Source organism: Cephus cinctus, unplaced genomic scaffold (genome assembly GCF_000341935.2).
Source record: "Cephus cinctus unplaced genomic scaffold, Ccin1 Ccin1_scaffold0153, whole genome shotgun sequence".
NCBI classification, from domain to species: Eukaryota; Metazoa; Arthropoda; class Insecta; order Hymenoptera; family Cephidae; genus Cephus; species Cephus cinctus.
Genome location: NW_014332881.1, coordinates 1,588,857 through 1,604,190, shown reverse-complemented (window position 1 = coordinate 1,604,190; position 15,334 = coordinate 1,588,857). Strand labels below are relative to the sequence as shown.

General features: G+C 37.4%; 6 protein-coding genes across 10 annotated transcripts; 1 reads left to right on the top strand and 5 right to left on the bottom strand.

The window, feature by feature from the left end:
- Positions 1 to 687: 687 nt before the first annotated feature.
- On the bottom strand, positions 688 to 2,078 carry LOC107263392 (uncharacterized protein KIAA1143 homolog). Its single transcript, XM_015730557.1, has 3 exons — positions 1,669 to 2,078; positions 1,269 to 1,401; positions 688 to 1,211 (listed from the first exon to the last, which is right to left on the bottom strand). Exons 1-3 carry the CDS (start codon positions 1,777 to 1,779, stop codon positions 1,036 to 1,038), a joined length of 420 nt encoding a protein of 139 aa, XP_015586043.1. The 5' UTR covers positions 1,780 to 2,078; the 3' UTR covers positions 688 to 1,035.
- Positions 2,050 to 15,106, bottom strand: LOC107263384 (probable serine/threonine-protein kinase irlA). 4 transcript variants are annotated; one of them, XM_025080836.1, is made up of 5 exons: positions 14,584 to 15,106; positions 4,382 to 4,492; positions 4,057 to 4,287; positions 3,717 to 3,977; positions 2,050 to 3,517 (listed from the first exon to the last, which is right to left on the bottom strand). In XM_025080836.1, the coding sequence occupies exons 3-5, from the start codon at positions 4,246 to 4,248 to the stop codon at positions 2,360 to 2,362; spliced, it is 1,611 nt and encodes a 536-aa protein (XP_024936604.1). In that variant the 5' UTR covers positions 4,249 to 4,287; positions 4,382 to 4,492; positions 14,584 to 15,106; the 3' UTR covers positions 2,050 to 2,359. The 4 variants fall into 4 exon arrangements, with proteins under 4 accessions (XP_024936604.1, XP_015586025.1, XP_015586023.1 ...); XM_015730539.2 differs by lacking the exon at positions 14,584 to 15,106 and adding an exon at positions 12,347 to 12,484; XM_015730537.2 differs by lacking the exon at positions 14,584 to 15,106 and adding an exon at positions 5,590 to 5,726.
- Positions 6,172 to 7,159, bottom strand: LOC107263391. Its single transcript, XM_015730556.2, has 2 exons — positions 6,477 to 7,159; positions 6,172 to 6,417 (listed from the first exon to the last, which is right to left on the bottom strand). Exons 1-2 carry the CDS (start codon positions 6,764 to 6,766, stop codon positions 6,285 to 6,287), a joined length of 423 nt encoding a protein of 140 aa, XP_015586042.1. The 5' UTR covers positions 6,767 to 7,159; the 3' UTR covers positions 6,172 to 6,284.
- On the bottom strand, positions 7,297 to 8,522 carry LOC107263388. Its single transcript, XM_015730549.2, has 2 exons — positions 8,373 to 8,522; positions 7,297 to 8,294 (listed from the first exon to the last, which is right to left on the bottom strand). The coding sequence occupies exons 1-2, from the start codon at positions 8,490 to 8,492 to the stop codon at positions 7,362 to 7,364; spliced, it is 1,053 nt and encodes a 350-aa protein (XP_015586035.1). The 5' UTR covers positions 8,493 to 8,522; the 3' UTR covers positions 7,297 to 7,361.
- LOC107263387 lies at positions 8,803 to 10,203 on the bottom strand. The gene has a single exon (XM_015730548.2). The coding sequence runs from the start codon at positions 10,111 to 10,113 to the stop codon at positions 8,836 to 8,838; it is 1,278 nt and encodes a 425-aa protein (XP_015586034.1). The 5' UTR covers positions 10,114 to 10,203; the 3' UTR covers positions 8,803 to 8,835.
- On the top strand, positions 10,402 to 14,452 carry LOC107263389. 2 transcript variants are annotated; one of them, XM_015730553.2, is made up of 7 exons: positions 10,402 to 10,529; positions 10,637 to 10,778; positions 11,712 to 11,879; positions 12,403 to 12,647; positions 13,429 to 13,552; positions 13,789 to 14,009; positions 14,090 to 14,452. In XM_015730553.2, exons 1-7 carry the CDS (start codon positions 10,521 to 10,523, stop codon positions 14,099 to 14,101), a joined length of 921 nt encoding a protein of 306 aa, XP_015586039.1. In that variant the 5' UTR covers positions 10,402 to 10,520; the 3' UTR covers positions 14,102 to 14,452. The 2 variants fall into 2 exon arrangements, with proteins under 2 accessions (XP_015586039.1, XP_024936617.1); XM_025080849.1 differs by lacking the exon at positions 14,090 to 14,452 and having other exon boundaries at positions 13,364 to 13,552; positions 13,789 to 13,953.
- Positions 15,107 to 15,334: the final 228 nt, after the last annotated feature.

Sequence of the window (15,334 nt, the reverse complement as noted above, 5' to 3'; positions counted from 1 at the left end):
AATTTGTTTAAACTAAGAGGAGCGACGTAAAACTCTATTTTTGAGCTATTATATTCATTGTAATGGCCTCACAATTCAGTTCCACAGATTGAGGCTTCACAGACCTTGTCTTGTAAAGTATGTTTCTAAGATCAGATCTGTCTAGTTAAGAGTTAAATACTTCTTGTCCCTTTGAATTAAAAGAAGAATAATTCAAATCACGATCTTACTCCAGTAACTTGTGTTATTTGGCAAAGAATTAATTAACCATGTGATTATCGTTATCCTCCAAGCGTAATACTTGACGAATTCTTATCATGACTGCCTCATCAATCTCTATTACGTTAGTACAAAATGTTGTTATTCACAGGATTTTCAGGTGTCCCGTTATCGTGTCTTTGTTTGGTGTTAATGTAATATGAGAATGTTTTTGTTTACTTCATTTACAACAGGTATCAGAAGTCGGATGTTCGCTCATGAGCTCTTTACAATGCTTTCAGTGAACGCGTTAAGATCGTTCACCCTGACATCGATGATTGCACTAACTATCCAATGGACAATAAGCTGACAGCTACATGACATTGTATAATAAATCAAACGATTTGTTTCAATCGATATCTATTTTTAGAATTAGAAACTTGTCGCACATGTATAAGGAGTCTAGACGTTGGAAAAAAATCTCGTGAAAATGTCGATAATATCGGTTATTGTTTGTACTGATTTCTGTTTTGTAATAAAATATATATCAGTTCTACAATTCCTAACTGAATTACATCATTTGTACTTTTGTCACATTTATGTAACTTTTAGATAGCTGTAAAACAACATACAATTCATGTAATTAAAATGTAACTATTAGAGGTTGTGCTTTCTGGGATGGCAAATTAAATTTACTTAGACTCATAAATGGCGTTCACTAACATAAGTCGTATTTACAGTAAAAAATAGAATTCCAGCAAATACAATATAAAATGTAATATTGTGTTTGTTGTGTAATTGTTACTACTCTATAATCTGACTTGTTAAATATATGTACATTACTTTTAAAAATATGAGTTAGTCTTCTGAATCTTCTTCTTCGTCAAAGGAAAGTACGGTTTTCTTTTGTTTTGTCTTTTTACTTTTCTTTGCAGATGAACCATTTGCACTTGGTGGGTCAATATCCGCGGTTGAAGTTTTATTTTTACGAAATATAATGCGTTTGTTTAGGTCTGCTGGAGCATTAGCCTCTTCTACAAATAAAAATATTCTAATACATAATATTAGTCAAATTAAAATATATTCTATACCTTGCTCCTTTTCATGTTTAAAAGTGTCAGCCTCTTCTGCTGTTAGATCACCGCTATTCAGTACAACAACGGTGGGTTCTTCTTCTTTTCTAATTTGTTCTTCGTCATCTGAATCTTCTGGCAGCGCTTCTCTCTATACATATATTTGAACATTCAAAACACAAAATTCCTTATCATGAGAACTCAATTACAATTTAGTTCCGACATCTGCCACCAAGAAACGTGACGTTCAAGGCGACTAGTCAAACTGCAGTAACCAATCTAAGGAATATCTAGTTCCTGATAATGTCAAACTATTATGCTGAAGCGATAAACATTCAAAGCTAAAATTATTAAATATGTTTTGACAGGCAGGAAATTAATTTTCTGATTTCTTATGTGATAAAGCATCAAAATTCACCTTAGTCTCGATGGTTGGACCTTCCTTGTAACCAATTCGCTCTTTCATTTCCCGTAGAAATTTGGGTTCCTCTGGTTTTATGTACGATATATTATGTTTGCGTTTGGACATTGTGCTCGTGAAGATTTTCTTTTAAGTAACAAAAGTATTTTACATTTAGTCTTTTTGTCCATATAACCTGTATACCACTGTATTATGTTGAATACGCACAGAAACGAAGTATAATATACATAGAGGCAACTCAGTCGCAGTTTGTGTTGTCATGACGTTAGCACCCTCTAGCGGCACGCCGTACAAATTAAAATCAACAATGCATTGTTTCCCATACTTTTATCAAATTTTAAATAACTCCTTTACATTGTATAACGTATAAAACAGGTATAAAATGTATCAATTGTATTCGAAATACATGTACAATTGCAAAGCAGACATACAATTATACATAAAATATCTCATTTGGGCCGAACTACAACATTTTTGGCATTTCAAGATAACTTTTCGATATGTAATACTAATGCAGAAGCAAAACGAAGGATAACGGGAACAGAACGATATGGAATAAATTCTGCTACACTGCGGACAAAGTTAAACCATTCATGACAGTCACTCGTACAAGAATTTCCATACACATGTTTCTCTTATTGTTGAGTATATTAAGCTATTCAATATAAGAAGACACTCCAGAAACATTTCATAATCGTGTGACTTCAGAATTATTTATAGCCCTTAGTTTCCCTTCCGAGTGACTAGCCCTGCGATGTCTAACTTGCGAATGAGTTCCACTGGTGCTTGCGTAATTTCCATCATCCTGCCGTTTATGCTTCTCTAACTGAACAGTCATAAATCTAGGATTCGGGCCATCCAAACATTCGCAACTCAAAGTAGCATCTAATTCACCTAGGTAAGGTGCCGGAATAAGTAAACTTTCAGTAGATTTGGTCGGTTGAAAATGCCTGCTCGATGTTGACGAATAAACTCCAGAAGCTCCGGTTCTTCTTTGAGTAGTACCAGTTGGCGTTTTTGCACGGCCATGGGGATTTTTCGGCGGTCGTTCGGCACTATGAGTCTTGATAGCTCCAGTATCTAAATATCCATATCCAAATCCATATCCACCAAATGCCTTAGTCGTTAAATTATCCCACGATTTAGGCTTTGCGTATTGAAGACAGGGTGGTGGTCGTTGATGAACATTTGGGTCCCAATACAAAGTGTCTGTGCTCAATGAGGTAGAGCAGGATGCGACGCTATCAGCAGCCGTAGAAATTTCACTACTAGTAATAGAATGCAAACTATGTCCAGATGCTCGTGGACAACTGTGTGTACCATGTTGTTGCGATTGTTGTTGCTCCCGTTGAGCCTGGATATGACGATGTTGAAGCTGATGTTGTTGCTTCTGCTGTTGTTGTTGCTGTTGTTGCTGCTGCTGCTGAAAATTTTGCTCATTACGAGCACGACGTTGTTTCTCTCTACGTCTTCTGCTGGGCACACAATTAGGATCACAGCAAGGACTTGCAAGATCATAAGCTTCTAAACTACCACCGTCGGCTGCAGGCTCTCTTCGACGACTAGCACTGGAGATACAAGCCACGCATAGACTATTGTTCGAGGTTGGATGAAGGGTTTGTGCATCGCTGTTAATAACACAAGCTTGTTGGCCTGATTTGTGTGATTTTGTTTTAGCCGGTGTTGCCATTCCGTTTGCTTGATGGTAACTGTGTCGAGAGGATGTAGTTAATTCACTAGGTGTCTTCGAGAGGAAATGATGGTGATCGCTACGAGACCTGGGTGGTCCTACAGCTACTAAGCATGCAGCACTTCGAGGAATGAGACATGGTCGGCCATCGGCATACTGAAATAGAAAATAAAAACCATTCTAGAATGACTGGCCTCTTGTTTCTGGAATAACTGGAGAATACTAGGTAGTTTCAGCTAATCAGTTAAATTCTTCACATATGTAAATTTCGTTAGCAGCCGCTGCGCAAACTCTGACTTTAGGTCAGATCTCAAATAGATTTTGGCACAGCGACATTACATATAGGTATGATTACCACGCTATACAGGAGAAGATGTTCTGTGGACGTTGCAGGTCGACAGCATTGAACTGCTGCAGAGGTGAAGCTGGATGATGGCGAAGGTTGACTAGGATTACTCATAGCAATACTATTAGGCGTTCTCTTTCTTGCTGGTAGCGAATGAGTCTTCCATCGACCCATTAAAATAGATCGTTCCCGTTCGCATAATCGTTCCAATTCGCCTAAACGCGACTGTAAAGCTCGCTGAAGTTCTATGTATCTCATATGAAGTTCCACCTGCAATAATGACAATACATGTTAAAAAAAATAATCTTTCAGGGAAATAATACGTCAATAAATTATAACATAACCTTACCTTTCTCACGCAATCCTCAAATGACACTACCATTCGCATTCTGGCATCACAATTCTTTATAAAATTCACCAGGGTCTTGTGATCGGCTCTGTCCATTTCGTGTCCATTTATTGAGAGTATTACGTCACCCTCTCGCATACCTGCCTTAAATGCAGGTCCATCGTATTCGACATAATCAACGTAGGTAACCATCTCAATTTCCTGCTCTCGCTTGTAGTGTATTCCATAACTCTGAAATTTTTTCCAGACATTATACCAAGTGACTTTTCTTATAATGCTTCTTTGGTGAAACGATGAAATCAGCCGGTTTTAAATTTCAACGTACCTGTAAGGTGAAACCGTACGTGCCATTCTTCTTTTCCACGATAATGGTGCGTCTTCTTCTATCTTCATCCGCTCGTGACACACGATCCGACTTTGATCTCTCAAGAACGGCCTGTGAAACAAACAGAAATATTATTTACGTCTCTGTCCTATCTATCGAATAAAAGACTAGTTATTTATTATAACAGCGAATCATAATTTCTACGAATTTATATGGCTGGTCGAGGGAGCATAGTCAGTTTAAAATGCTTATTTTTAAGAATTCCTTACTGCACGAATTCTTTCATGTGTGAAATCACTGTTATAGATGCGGGTAAATATATACGTCTTATTATGCAGGAATAATCTATGTGGCACAAGGGGTATATATGAACCAAAAATTTCTTGTCAAACAACACTGCTTGTTTAGTTTCGATCTTTGATGAGTTTATATGCGTCTAAGTACAATATATGCTATCACTGTTGTACCAGAATATTAATTCGTAACGTATTATGTTTCGGATTAAGAGATTGGTATGAATTAACTGGAGAATATTGTTGAATGAGTGAAGCGTGGAATTTACATTTGAAAAAGTAACCTACATAAGTGAAACATATACGCTCTGCTTGGAGCCGTGTATATAACGGGAACTAATAAAAGAAATGAGGTTTTAATGTTCCTGCAGTTATTATGACGAAGAAAATTAATCTCCTCGGCTCAGTCCTATTTCCGATAGCGTCTAAAATGCTAAATGACTTACTGTTAAGCGTTTTTTAAACCTGTCGTGCAGTGCAATGTGGCCTTGCTAGTATTATATATTTGCGATTACTGGCAAAAGTACATATTATATATATACATCAATCAAAGCAGTTGGTGCCTTCCTTTGGATTATACATGAAAACATAATGCAAGTGTCACGCGTAATGAGCTAATTAAAAGAGTAAGAAAAACATGAATGGAAAATGATAAAAAAAATCTTTTTAATTAAATTTCTTTTTTAGAACAGTGCGCTGGTATATATAAATCATATCAATGACACTAGCAGATTTGGTGTACGTGCACAATAGGGTTATCATGATAATTGTATTGACGGGTGCAACTTTAATGGAGTCCACTAAAGGTGAAAGAGATATAAGAGAATATGCGAGCGGTCGAAGGTATCGAAATTATTTTTTATATTTAATTTCAAAGGGAATCGGATTATTCAGGGTGAGTTTAAGTAACATTACGCATTCGACTATTCCACTCCAATCCTCCTCGTCGCTGTTATCGATGCCGGTTCGGTGCGTGGCAACCGCTTCTGAATTTTGGGGTGAGCTGTTCATGATGATCACTTCTTTTCAACCCCAACTGGGTCGTGAGGTATATTGTTACGATAACCAAGCACTTGCTCCCATCTCGCGAGCAGTAGCCATATGCACACACCAGCCAAAGAATAACTACGATTTATGGTAAGAAACGTAAAAGCTACATTATTGTCATTTTAGTCCCGTTGTCTTGCACGCAGGCGCGACAATATCTGACTACTACCCCGTACGATAGGGGTAGAGTAGCATAGGGAGAGACAGCAGGAAAGAGTCGGCGCACTATAGGACATCCCTTCTGCGCCTGATCCACGTACGTCATGGGTTTTGCGTCCGGTGAATGCCCCGAACGAGAATAACGTTGTAAATCGTCTGAAGCTCCTTTTTTTTTTTTATTATACTCCCAAAATTATTTTTGTAGTCACCGCCGAAATACGAGGAGTAGCGAGACCGATGGGCTAAGCGTTTCGAAGATTTTTGCAAACTTCTGTATATCTGTGCAACAAGTTACTGCTGTAAGAATAAATATGATGAGAGGACATAGTGTAGTGTGATTTTATTATTTGACAAAAATGGAAAAATGTCAATATAATTAAATTTTGAGAATTTTGTTAATTTTACTACTTCTTCTTAGCAGACTTTTTTCCTCCCTTTTTAAGTTTCTTCTCTTTAGCTGGTGCTGCTTCTTTCGGCTCTTCTTGTCTCTTTAATTTTGGCAATGGAGGAGGTTTTGGCTTGGGTACTGGTACGTGTCTATTATTAAATTGGAAATAATTGTTATTTGAATTATTATAAGGAATAGAATTCTTTACTTGAAGTACAACTGAATATCCTGTAATGTTTTTCCTTCTGTTATGTTAATCCAAATATTCGATTGGGTCTTTGGTCTCAGGCAGAGTCCCTTGGACATGCAGCAGGTCTTGTCTTCCAAAGCTTCTTCAGCTTTAAGCTTCTTATCCCAGTCTTCTTCCCATTTACGAAGACGCTCCTCTTCTATGGCTTTGATTTTCGCAGCTTTCTCTTGATCAATTTTTTCTTTATTCCCGGTGCTATTCTTTTTCTTGGCAGCTTTCTTGCCCTTTTTATCAGCACCCTTGACCATCTTTATGTTATCGGTATCCCTCACGTCGACTATAACTTCGGGATCGTTATCGAATACTATTCCTGGCAGTTTCAAGTGCAGCTGTGTAATTTTCCAATTGACTTTCAATAACGAATGGAATAATTAATTGCTCTCATTGAACTGTCACGACTATGCATTCAGATGTAATAACAGAGGTTGTTACAATGTTAAAATAAATATCCGACAGAATCACTTGAATTGGTACTACAAATTAATATTTCGTAATATTTTTAAAAAATTGCAAACTTAACGTCCGCGGTGAAAATTGAAATTGACTTGATTCTACTGCAACTGTCATTCTGAGCAAAAAATTTGGATACGAATAGAATAAAAAAATATGTTGAGATATTACTATCACGAAAATTCGATGAACTATTCATGAAACAAAATGCGGCTAATCTAACATTTATACAGAGTTTTTCAATTCTAATTTGACAGATCGAACAGACAGTTGTCACTCGATGGCATTTTGATTATTAATAATTTGTAAATAATTTCATATATCAAGATAAGGCAATAATGTATTTTATTTCTTTTTGTAATATTAGAATAAATCAGTGATCAAATCGTAGAACTATTTCTTTATACAGTTACAACCTTTTTCCTCCTTAACAATACAACCGCACTTGCGATAGGCAGGTTCCGCTGGAAAAGTGTTAAAGTTTTGAGGAAACGTAGGAGAATAAGTAGGCATGCATTGTGACGAATGTGGAACGGATCCAACTGGGTGATTTAATGGCGATGAAGATGGCATAGAAGGTGGAAATCCAGGTGACTCTGGTGCCAGTGAACAACAGGGTGGAGGAAGCTGTCCAGATACCGGACATGACTGTGCCAAAGGACAACATGGTCGAGGGCTATAATTAGGTGGTTTATATGTCCCCGGTGATCTTGGAGGTGGTCCAGGTGATTGTTTTGGTTGGGTAGCGCAGCAGGTACGTGGAGAAGCTTCGCCGGAAGCTCCGGGTTCTGCAAGACTCTCCTTCAAACATGGGCACTTAATTGTCGTTTTTATTTGAGCATCCGAAGAAATTTTTTTGCACTGAAATACAGGACTATTGTCTACTCCTTTAAATAGATAAGGTTTCTTGTTATGTGGTATTTGAAATTGGGTGACAATTTTTTTTCCAAAACAAGAAACGCGAATGAAGGCCGTCACTTCGCCGACGTTCTGTCCAGTCGCCGTCTTGATTCGGAAAGTCTCCTTCATTGTCCTGGAAGCATTACCAGACTTGAAAATATGTCTGTTCAGTAAGACATTAAAGAGGTCCTTAGTTTCTATTTGATGAGTCCCAATCAGCATGACGTCCGGCAGGACACCAGGGGGTAATTTCTTGTATACTGACATAGTGACAGGGAACGAGTATAAAGGTTTCTCTACTACGACGGATGGCAATGCGAAAAGGCAGGATTTTCCTTTCTTAAATAGCTGAGTGTCGCCCCCGATGCACATGCAGCCTTGGGTTGCAGTTTCTTGGCAAATGTCAATAGGTGGTAGGTTAAGTATCTAAAGAACAAGATACGCACTTTTAATTACAGTTTCTTATGCCTATATATATATATGGTTAGAATAGGGATGGAATACTTGAAAGGATACGCAGGTAGTAACTGGAAGCATTTCCTCGTGCATGGCACGTACCGAAGGCACGTTAACACGATCTACCAGAAACTCCATTAGAAAAAGTTGCTGTTCAGCACCCTCCATTATTTGTCACAAATTTTTGTCTCTTGACTCCCGTTTTATAGACCAATCCTCTTAGATTGATCGGTAAATCTTATTCACTCGCAAATTTCAATATTCATTTTTGATTGATAAAAGTGACGAAATTTTGACGTTACAAAAAAAATGAAATGAACTCGCTTCACACCGAATGGATATTCGGACTCATTATTATTTTCTACCGAGTAGTCATTAATTGTTTAATTAATTATAGTTATAAGACGGATTAATCAGACACAATACGCATTAAAACACACAGTAAACTTGTTTAATATTAATTTGTATACAAGACTGGAAGTCCAAGATGATGTACGACACAGTGTTGATTTTATTTCTTTTTCTTGTCACCCTTCTTCCCTTTACCTTTACCACCTTTTCCCTTACTCTTATCCTCTTCTGTTTGAACTTCCCTAGTTTCATATCTGATAGGAGGTCTTCTTTCCGGTCCTTTAGGTGTTCTCATCTCAAGTTGAATGTCAGATTTCTCACCATCGCCAACGAGGCCCTTTTTTCCTATGCGTAACACAAACACGTCATGGTCCGGATCTCCTGGATGGTTGGGTCCTGTAGCCTCGGCCTCCGAAGTCACAGTTACAGTCGGTTGTTTCAGTTGACCATCCTTAGTTCCCTCATCTAAGAGGCCAGAGACTTTAAGTACAACAGCTTTGCCACAAGGCTGAGCAGGACCACGACTTGACTGTATAGGTAAATTTTTCTCAGGCTTGGTACACGCAGCATCTTCCAGAGCTTTAGGTACGGATTTTACAGCAGGACATACTGGTGTAATTGGCATGGGTATTTTTTCTACCGCGCCCTTACTTCGTCCACAAGGGATGCATTGGTGCCTTGGTGGCACACAAATAGGACAAATATGTTCCTGGGTGACGTCATCGTTCGAATCGTTGCAAATATTCAAATCGTCGGAATCTATTAATCTGCACTTGTACGTAGGAGCTTTTTCAATGTTTTCATCTCCCTTGAAGACAAAGGATGACGTCTTTTCACGTCCAATCGGCGGTGCGTCGAATTCTGTTATGATAGTCTGTCCAAAGGCAGACAATCTTACATAAAGTAAAATCGTACCTACATCTTCTCCTTGGAAATTCAAAGGTATCTCATCCTCGTACGTTCTAGGCGTTGGAATCCTGCGGGTCCAACATTGCTGCATCTCCTTCTTGAGTTTGCGAAACTGCTCACTCAGGTCAATTGTACCTTTCCCTATCAGGATATCAGGTTTTATGTCATCTGGCATTTTTTTCTGCACGATCAGCTGGATCTTGAATTCCGAGATATCATTTATCACCACGTGTTCAGCGATTGCGAACATAATCGATCGACCTGAGTAGAAATATTCTACGTCATCCGCAATTCCTGCCTGAGGCTCGAACATCGGATCCACCGGTGTGACTTGTATGTCCTCATCCTTGAAATCGAGAAACTGGAAACAGACGCTCGTTGGTACAAAGAACATCTGGTTCAGCTTAGCCAGTCTTTCGCCGGTAATGTGATGTACGAAGAATTCTAGCAGGAAAAGATACTGCTCCTTTAGTTTTGGTGCTGGCCGATCTCTCGCTCCGAATGCTGTGCTGGATTTTCTCTGCGGCATTATTGCTATTAAACTTGTGAATTTCTTTAAAACAACATTGACCGTTAATGAGGTTTACATAACCAGAGTTTCATAGATAGCCAAACTTTATTCACTTTATTCAATTCAGATCACATGATTATTCCCGCCAGCTAGATACACGCTCGTTTCTTATGAAATTCTCTGTTTTACCGACCGAACCAATTCGTTATGTCGCAAGAACATGTTGTGATGATCGAAAGATACGAGTCGTTTTGTCCAACTAAAGTCGACGATTACTGGACTGAAGACAGAAATTTACTCTTTTGCTCTCGACAATGAACAATTGAAGTGGAATATTTTAAAGCTTTACAATAGCTGTCATTAATGAACATGGTTGACCATTCAGGTCAAAAGTCTTTGCCCTAAGAAATTATCGTGCAGTGGAAATGTTTCATGTAAGTATAGTATACCTATATATGTATGTCTCTAACCACGTTTATCCCGATTAATATTATTTATAATGATATAAAAATGATGGCCTGTCACTTCGAAGAAAACTTAGTTTCCAGAGCCTGAACCTCTGGATTACTATATCGATGACGTTTCGCCCAGTTTTTTGACGGATGGTGTACTCCTACGCGGAAAGCTGGAACCGGTTCATAAATGCGTTGGCAAGCAACTACGTCCTATTAAGAGGAAACCCAGTAAGTCATTTTATACGCGGCACTCAATGAGAGACATCTTGCTGTAATAATGTTTATGAATGAAAGCGACTATTGTGGAATTAACGTAGTTAATGTTTCATGTTGTCTGTTACAAGACACGTGTATAAAATGGCATCACAGTGATAAGATAGACACGACTATGAAGTTCCTAAATTATTTTTTAACACTTAGATAGTACTTCCTAATTAGGGCTACTAAGTGAAGGCATAGTAATCGCAAACGTTTAATAGTACATTATGCAACAAGGGAGTAAAGTCGTTGATTATTTCCGCGGGTGAGAGTTTACTGTCACCCGAGGGAATAACCGACTTTATTCTCGTGTTAGATATAGTGCTTTATTCACGACTAAACTATGTAGCCACTTTATTTCTTGAAAAGTGGGACTTACTCAGCCACCGTCATTATGATGGAAATATAGGTTTTTTCAAATATTCAAAAAATTCAAAATTAAAAAAAAATTCAAAATTTTTTCGGGAGTAAAATTCATTATTCCCGCAAAACGCGGGAATAAAGTAAATTTGCGGGAAACCAAACATGCGGGAATAAAATGCTATTATAGCTCAGTCGTGAATAAAAGAATTTTTGGTAAATTCTTCTTTTCCGCTAGCTTCAAAACAATTACGGGTACCGTTAAAGTACGTAAGACTCGTTAACGACATTGAAATGCGTTATTTTCCCCTTGTTGAATCTTTTTACGATATCAGTGACCACGGTGACCACTATCGATAACCACTATCGGTGACATTAACCTAAGAGAAAACTTATCCTTATTCTCAACCGATGTACATAGTTACGGTATTATGGTATAGATAAGCAGTTCCAGTACTATAAATCGCATATAAATTTTGTGCAAATCGTGGATAATCCGAATTTAGGAATTGTCTGCAGCAGCGTAAATATTATTCACCATAGGCGATCCTGTTGGACCGATAAGGAAAGTGGATTCTTGTACACTGGAAAGATGGGCAAATAAGGAAAGAAGTGGATATGTGAATAAATGCGGAGAAAATGCCTGGGCTGTACACGATATGATGAAATTATTTCCCGTGAGGAAATTTGACAGTCGCAAAAGTCAGAGCAGTATGTATTTGAGATACAAGTAATTTGTAGATCAACTTGTGAATATGTCAAGGATAATTGAATAAGTTCACCGGTGAATAAGAGATGCTCTTGATTTCATTTCGGAAGAGTTCATGACTCAATTAACAATCCAGTGGTAGGTTGAACTTAATAACCAAGTAGTATATTGATTACTTCCCATTAAAATTAATAAAAGTACATAAAGACCAGCCGAGTGATTCTAACGAACTGAATATCAACTACGTCGTAGGTGGTTAATAATGTCAATTCAGAATGTACATATGTCCACGTGCATCTAAATTGTAATTGCGTCACAGGATTAGTTCGTCCTAAAAACAATTGACTGTGCGGTACACGTGGAAACGCAATATTGGATGGCTATTCCAATGAAATTTATAGTGCTTTTATCTACAATTATGATTTTTCGACAATCGATCAGTTTGTAACTGTAGCAATGTTTACGTTACCCATATCGTTCCATCTCGATATCGTGATAAGGCTGATTGGTATAGATATTTTTTAGGCAGAGTTTCAATTTTTCCACGAAGCAAGCAGTACGAGTACGATTACACACGTGATGGACGAATGTGTAATTCGGAGCTTGGAAATGAAGAAAATCTGAAATGCATAAAAATTGAGGAAAGTCCAAATTATGAAACAAAAACGAAGCACGATTATACTGAAAAATGTGTAAAATCAAATATATCAGAAAAGGTCCAGATGGAAGATAAAAAATGTTCTGTACCAGATCCGCTGATTAAAAGTGAGGTATGGAAATAGAGTCAAAATTGAAAAGCTCTCCTGCTAAATATATCCCCAGTAATTAAAGGCACTTGACTACTAACGAAGGTCGAGATCACAACCGACATAGCAGATACGATCGATAATAGCAATTCACTCGTTTCACTCTTACTGGTTTTGCGTGAATGCACCAATGCATTTCAAGGTTTACTTTGCCTGTCGATTTCAATAGCTGAGATAATGAGATTGAACGAGACCTTCGTCATGCTATATCATTTTACCTATATTATCCTGTGATGATATGTGCGTGTGTATTATATTACGGTCTGTAATAACACGTTATAATAATACATCCGTTCTATATGAATTAAAATTATTGACGTATAACGAACCATATCAGCTTTTTAACTACTGATATAATTTTTAGGTAGCAATGTCCATGTACAATATCTAGGTTAGAGTTTTAATAAATTAAAGCATTCAAAGATGCTTTTTCGCAATGATTTATCAGTAGACATATAGTTAGGATTGCCATATGGACTTTGTCGTTATCGTTGCCCGTTGCTGTGATATAGATGGATTGAATTGCACTTTAAACAACGTGCGTAACAATTTTTGTAACAGAGTGAAAAATATGTTATTTTAAATAATAGCGTCTGCGTACGTCAGAAATATACGTGCTTAACAATATTCATGCAACAATTGGATTATATTGCTATGGATGCATACAGAAATCTATATAGATTGTAGGATCTGTGGCTTTGGAAATTCTTTTAAATGTAAACTGCCTAACACACAATATGTACAGTATCACAGGGAGAATAAGATGCGAGATGGGATTGATCGAGTGGATGATCGGAAGGTTGAAATCCGGAAAGAAAAAAATTCGGGAAACGTCACATATGCCTGTAAACGGTTACCTTGTAAACATGGTAAGTATCTTGTGTAAACAATGATATCTGAAAGATGTGGAAATCAAAATGATGCAAGCTGTACGAAGTCGCTAAATCTTTGATAAACAATTTGATCGTATGACAGCTGTCAGGTGTCATTAGTCTATTTGAGCTAAATATAGTAACACGGTTATGTAATCGAAGGCAAAACTAAAAATGTTCGAAATTCAAGATTTACTGGTTAGGAATGATGAAGTAATAATACTTTACAACAGGAAAGACATTGTTGTGTCACGTGAAAATCGACGGTGCACTGAACGCAAATGAAGCGGAAAAAATACGCAAGGATTCAAGATGGCGTCCTTTGCGAAAAGTGCTGGACGCACCGAGAGATAAGATGGAGCTAAGGGAGGAGATGTCGAAAGTGTCGAAGCCTTACCTTCACGAGCTGAATAAGTGGTATTCGGAAAATAAACCGAGTAAAATTTTCCCACGGGTGAGAGTAACGAACAATTAAAATATATAGTATAAAATCATGAACGCCTACACTCATATAGAATGTAATAATGATCGTAGGAACATTTGTGAGATGAGTGATGATAGAATGACGAGTGGAGATGAAAAAAAAAGAATTTTATTTATTTCATCATTCTGTCACTTTTATTATGAGATAATCGCAATATTACTCAAGTAATTTTACCAATCGATCGGTATGGATATGTTGTGTTGTTAATGCGTATGGGTGCAAGTGAAAACGTGCGACCGATACTGATGCAGCTGTGAGTATTCAATGGAATTTCAGGAATTTCACCAAGGACTATACCTGCTCGAATGACTGTTAAAGCCGAAGAAATATTTCAAAACGTCTTTCCGAAGATGTATTTTACCATTATATCGTCAGACTAATATATAATAAACTGTCAATATTATTACCAACCATATCAGAGATAACGATCGCAAGCAATAAAAAAATAATTGCAACTCACAATTAGTCAATACAACCTCGATGTATTATATTGAAATTGACATTAGTCTCGTTACATAGTAGTATAGAATATCGAATGTCTGACCTGAATGAATCCTAATTACCGGGTAACAAATGTAAAAGAATCCGCAACCAGCTCGTGACATCATCCTAGCGAATTTCATCAGCCTACGGCGAGCTGACCGCCTGCACCCGCATGCTTCTTCGCGCACGAGACTTCGTTTACTGTGCAGGAGTTTGATTCACGTCTAGCTTGACTTTGTGAGCTCGAGCTCTGTCTGTTTTCAGGCAACCTTTTGGCAATTCACAAATTTAAACATCTCTCCGAACAGTTAAGGTAGCATGGTAGAGTTTAACTGAAGTCAAATCAATAGCTATATATAATTTGGTAAATTTCATAAAACAAATAGAAAAATATATTAAAACTGTGAATTTAATACTAGTAAATAATTATTATTCTGATAAATTATAATGCTGCACGTCCAAATCTGCATCGTCATTTTTCCTCTAACCTTTACGAGTAAGGAAAAAAATACGCGAAAGAGAGAGACAGCCGCCACATGCATTTCATTTAACAGTAATTTTTCAATAAGTATACGGTAAATGATGTTCATTTTTTTTCAGTAAACGCCTCAGATATTAAGTTATGTGGAAATATATTCTAATGCATAGGATAACTTGCTAACTTTTGCGAAACTTAAGGACATCTAACTACAATACAACAATTTTTTCCCCACCACTTTAATTTTTCCCAATTTTAGCCAGTATACGTAGCTGATTGATTCAACTTTGGGGCAAAATTCTACCATACTACCTTAAATCCAGTTTGAGTCCAG

Coding starts and splice junctions, on each gene's coding strand:
- LOC107263392 (XM_015730557.1), bottom strand. CDS start 1,779: ATGTCCAAACGCAAACATAATATATCGTACATAAAACCAGAGGAACCC. Junction 1,402..1,668: donor GTCCAACCATCGAGACTAAG/GTGAATTTTGAT, acceptor ATATATGTATAG/AGAGAAGCGCTGCCAGAAGA. Junction 1,212..1,268: donor TAAACATGAAAAGGAGCAAG/GTATAGAATATA, acceptor TTTTATTTGTAG/AAGAGGCTAATGCTCCAGCA.
- LOC107263384 (XM_015730537.2), bottom strand. CDS start 5,685: ATGAACAGCTCACCCCAAAATTCAGAAGCGGTTGCCACGCACCGAACC. Junction 4,493..5,589: donor GGAGTGGAATAGTCGAATGC/GTAATGTTACTT, acceptor TTTGTTTCACAG/GCCGTTCTTGAGAGATCAAA. Junction 4,288..4,381: donor CGTACGGTTTCACCTTACAG/GTACGTTGAAAT, acceptor AAAAAATTTCAG/AGTTATGGAATACACTACAA.
- LOC107263391 (XM_015730556.2), bottom strand. CDS start 6,766: ATGGTCAAGGGTGCTGATAAAAAGGGCAAGAAAGCTGCCAAGAAAAAG. Junction 6,418..6,476: donor GATATTCAGTTGTACTTCAA/GTAAAGAATTCT, acceptor ATTTAATAATAG/ACACGTACCAGTACCCAAGC.
- LOC107263388 (XM_015730549.2), bottom strand. CDS start 8,492: ATGGAGGGTGCTGAACAGCAACTTTTTCTAATGGAGTTTCTGGTAGAT. Junction 8,295..8,372: donor CTACCTGCGTATCCTTTCAA/GTATTCCATCCC, acceptor CTTGTTCTTTAG/ATACTTAACCTACCACCTAT.
- LOC107263387 (XM_015730548.2), bottom strand. CDS start 10,113: ATGCCGCAGAGAAAATCCAGCACAGCATTCGGAGCGAGAGATCGGCCA.
- LOC107263389 (XM_015730553.2), top strand. Junction 11,880..12,402: donor CAGTCGCAAAAGTCAGAGCA/GTATGTATTTGA, acceptor GATATTTTTTAG/GCAGAGTTTCAATTTTTCCA. Junction 12,648..13,428: donor ATCCGCTGATTAAAAGTGAG/GTATGGAAATAG, acceptor CAATATGTACAG/TATCACAGGGAGAATAAGAT.